The 4,311-nt window shown below is 40.1% G+C and overlaps 1 protein-coding gene across 1 annotated transcript; it reads left to right on the forward strand.

The window, feature by feature from the left end:
* Nucleotides 1–1,752: 1,752 nt before the first annotated feature.
* Nucleotides 1,753–2,833, forward strand: LOC120914424 (olfactory receptor 146-like). The gene has a single exon (XM_040325119.1). It carries the CDS (start codon nt 1,753–1,755, stop codon nt 2,692–2,694), a length of 942 nt encoding a protein of 313 aa, XP_040181053.1. The 3' UTR covers nt 2,695–2,833.
* Nucleotides 2,834–4,311: the final 1,478 nt, after the last annotated feature.

Genomic DNA, 4,311 nt, shown 5'->3' on the forward strand with positions numbered 1-4,311 from the left:
GGGATGGCAGCTGAGCGAGCCACTGAGAGCCTGAGCCAACCGCTTCCATCCCCTCTACAGCCCAGCACTCCAGTGAGAGCTGTAGGGGCAGAACAGAGAGCCGCTTTCTGTTAGTCAACAGCTCTCTGCAAGCTGAGCCATCAGCAGTGTTTGATAGCTCAGTTCTCACAGGTATTAGAGATGGTGGGGAACAGATGCAGCTTTGGACCGATGCTGCATCCACCTAGGTGACTATATTATTTTTTACCTAAACTCATACTTCTTGTTTAAGAAATGTGCAGAAGGTATAGCATAAGTCAGTGGAACTTCACTCAGAAGAAGGGTAAGTGTAGGAAGGCATCCGGATGTGATAATTTATATTTATTTATTTATTTATTATAGGTAATTAGATAGCTCTGACAATTTAGGCAACATTTTACATATATTGTACATTCACATCAGTGCATGCCCTCCAGGAGCTTACAATCTAAGGTCCCTAACTCACATTCATACATACACATACTAGGAGCAATAATACATGCAAATCAATATATGTATGGTCAGATTTGCAAAAACAAAACAAAAACAACTGGTGGGTGCAGTTAATGCTGTTGATTAATCAGCTTATACGAGTACACATGTATCTAATGCAGTCAATAAAATCTCATATACCTTTTAGCATGGTAATACAATTCAAAGGTTGTTGTTTTTTTTAAAAAAATGCATTTTTTGTTAAAATGATACCTGGTGATTCTGCCATGAATTTTTTTTTTATGGGATGACAAGGCTCTGTCCTGTCAAATGGAGACCACAAGTGCCTGTTCCACCACACTTTGAGCACACATTACTCAGGCATGGTCTACTGTTGTTCCCATCAGAGAATGCACCCTGAGAAATGCCATGCATCTATTGCTGGAGTGAAAGTAGATGAGAATTGGCTGCAAAGAGGCCATAGGAGATCAATCAAACTATACAAAAAGGGTGAAAACTATTTTGTTTTAAAAACAGCAATTGTTTATGAAACACAGTGCTTCAGCAAACAAAATGCAATTCAGTTAGGGTCCATGTCTACTTTAAATAAAGACATTAAAAACTGTGGGTCTTTTTTATCAAAGTGTTCACCCAGGATTCAACAGTTTTCTAACTGAAGCCTCATACACACAACGGGTTTTCCCGGCACGAAAACTGCCAGGAGAGCATTTGGCTGGGAATCCCGGCCGTGTGTATGCTCCCTATCAGTTTTCCCGACAGGAAAACTGCCCGGGAAAAATAGAGGACCTGCTCTCTATTTTCCCGTCGGGATTCTCGGCAGAATGTTTCCTGCCGAGAAAAACGGTCGTCTGTATGCTTACCTGTTCCATTGGAAACCTGCGCATGCTCGATAAGAGTTTGGCGCATGTGCGGTAGCATACAAGTTTAGTGTGGGGTGTAGCAAGATGGCGGTGACAGCATCGAATGTGATGAGCGCTGGCTCTTTGTAGTCGATGACGTCACTGCGTTCTTGCCATTCAAAAGAACAGCGGTTCTTTTGAATGGCCGTCTGTATGCACGGCAAGCTTGCCAGGAATCCCGTCAGGAAAACCAACGTTTTTTTCCTGACGGGATTCCCGGCCGTTTGTACAGGGCTTTAATCTGAATTTTATGGAGAAAGAGGTGAGTGTTGGGTGAAAATTGTGTGAATCTTAGGTGAAAACATTGATAAACAGAACCCTATATGTGACTACAAATCATTTTAGGTTGGCTTTCATTTTCTTTCTAATAGATATTATCTCCATGGAGAAGTCCAATGAAACCACAGTGACATATTTCATTATTACAGGGATTTCTGAGTCTCCACTATTGCAGGCTCCAATTTTCCTTCTAGTCCTGCTACTTTATCTTGTCACTCTTGGAGGAAACATTATTATTGTCCTTCTGGTCTGCCTTGACCATCATCTACACACTCCTATGTACTACTTCTTGTGTCACTTATCAGCATTGGACGTGTGTTGCTCTACTGTTACTCTTCATAGAATTTTATTTACCTTTGTGACAGGTGAAAGAACTATTTCATATTCAACTTGCATAGCACATATGTATTTTTTTGGAAGCTTTATTTGTGATGAACTACTCTTTCTAACAGCCATGAGTTATGATCGATATGTGGCCATTTGTAATCCACTGAGATATACACAGGTGATAAACTGGACATTTTGTATCCTGTTGTCCATTTTTTGCTGGATTTTGGGGTTCCTAGAAACCATTCCATTTATTGTATTGTTGTCAAGTGTCACCTGTTACAAATCTAAGATAATCAACCACTTCTTCTGTGACATAGTACAAGTCTTCAAACTCTCCTGTAGTGACACTTCCATTTTTGAAATTGTTCTCATTACTGAAGGGTTGGTACTTCTGTGTCTCCTCCCTTTTATTTTGAAATGTACATCTTATGTTTTCATCATAGGTACAATCATGAAGATCCGCTCCAGAGTTGGCAGACGTAAAGCCTTCTACACATGTTCCTCACACCTCACAGTAGTCATTCTACTCTACGCAACTCTATCTTACCAATACCTAAGACCTGTACCCCCAGATGATTTAGATTACAGCAAATTATTCTCTCTGTTTAATACAGCAGCTCTACCCATATTAAACCCTTTGATTTACAGTTTCAGAAATAAAGATGTGAAATCTGCATTCAGAAGGCAGGTAAAATATTTAACCAATTGCCCATAGATTACGTGATTGACTGCAAGTTGTTATACTGGGATTATGGCTACAGATGTCAGCCTGGTATTGTTTTTTTTAAAGCCGGTGATGCTCTTACAAGAAAAAGCAATCCTAGCGGCTAATTAACTGCTGGATTGCTTTCACAGGCAGCAGAAGGGAGTTTTTTTTTTTTGGACAGGCTTCTGGAGATGGCCTACGGCCCAAATGGCCTTCTGGTATAGCAATACTTAATGAACATTTTGCAAACCTGCACAATTGATTAATTTCCCTACTGGACTACATAAACTATTTTCTGGAAAAGGCAAACTTAGTCTTTAAAGGGATAACTCACTGCTTTGATGACATTCAATTATGTAAATAATGGACTTTTTTAGCACCGATTAAGTGGATGCAAAACTAATGAAACAGGAACAAGACCAGTGTTCCATTTGCTGGCTGTATGGACAACACATGTATTGTACATGATTTTACTAAAACAAATATTTTAAAAGCTGTATTTTTGTAAAAAAAAACACTATGGGGTTGACTTGCTAATCCGGAGAGTGCAAAATCAGGCACAGCTCTGCATAGAAACTAATTGGCTTCACTTTTTTTTTTTTCGCCAAAGCTTAAAGGGGTTGAAAAGGCAGAATGTTTTTTATCTAAATGCATTCTATGCAATCAGATAAAATGCCTTCTGTGGGCAGCAGCCCCCCCCCCCCCAATACTTACCTGAGGTCCCTCTCTGTCCAGCGATGTCCACAAGTACCTCAGCCGTCCGAGATTCTTCTTCCTGATTGGCTGAGACAAAGCAGCGGTGCCATTGGCTCCCGCTGCTGTCAATGAAAGTCAGCTAGCCAATCGGGGGAGAGAGGTGGTGGGGCCGGGTCAGGTCTCTGTGTCTGAATGGACACAGGGAGCTGTGACTCAGCTCAGGTGCCCCCTAGCAAGCTGCTTGCTGTGGGGGAAATGAACAGGAGGGAGGGGCCAGGATCACAGAAGATGGACCAAAAAAGAGGAGGATCTGGGCTGCTCTATGCAAATCCACTGCAACAGAGCAGGTAAGCGTTACATGTTTGTTATTTTTATAGGGAAAAAAATGAGCCTTTACAATCACTTTAATTAAACAGGCTGAAGTTTGAAGCTTATTGGCTACCATGCACAGCTGCACCAGATTTTGCACTCTTTTGTTTAAGTAAATCAACCCCTATGTACCCTTTAGTAAAATGCATCTTTAATAAACTGCCACTAGAAAGCGTATTACCAAATCAGCTACTTTGAACAACTCAGCTTCTTCTCTATGTAATGTGATGGTGGGACACTCTGGTTTGTGTTCTATATAATTTGAAACACTGCAGTATCGATATACTAAAATAACAGAAATAGTAGCGGTATTACTATATATTGTGTGACTATTTACTTTGCTTATCCATTCACGAACAAAAAATGCATTCATGCATATTTATCTCTTCAGCACATGAATGAATAATTAAAATTAATATTCACATAGTTTATTGTGTGAATATTCTTAGCACCTTTAGCAAATTAGTTACTGTATTCCTATTGAATTTTTTTGTTTTTGGCATTATAAAGGTTTTGTGGGACCCCACCATCTTTTAAGCCCCCTCATGTATCATTGAAAAA

Source organism: Rana temporaria, chromosome 9 (genome assembly GCF_905171775.1).
Source record: "Rana temporaria chromosome 9, aRanTem1.1, whole genome shotgun sequence".
Classification (NCBI taxonomy): Eukaryota; Metazoa; Chordata; class Amphibia; order Anura; family Ranidae; genus Rana; species Rana temporaria.

Excerpts from the sequence above, each read along its gene's own strand:
- LOC120914424 (XM_040325119.1), top strand. The coding sequence starts at position 1,753 with ATGGAGAAGTCCAATGAAACCACAGTGACATATTTCATTATTACAGGG.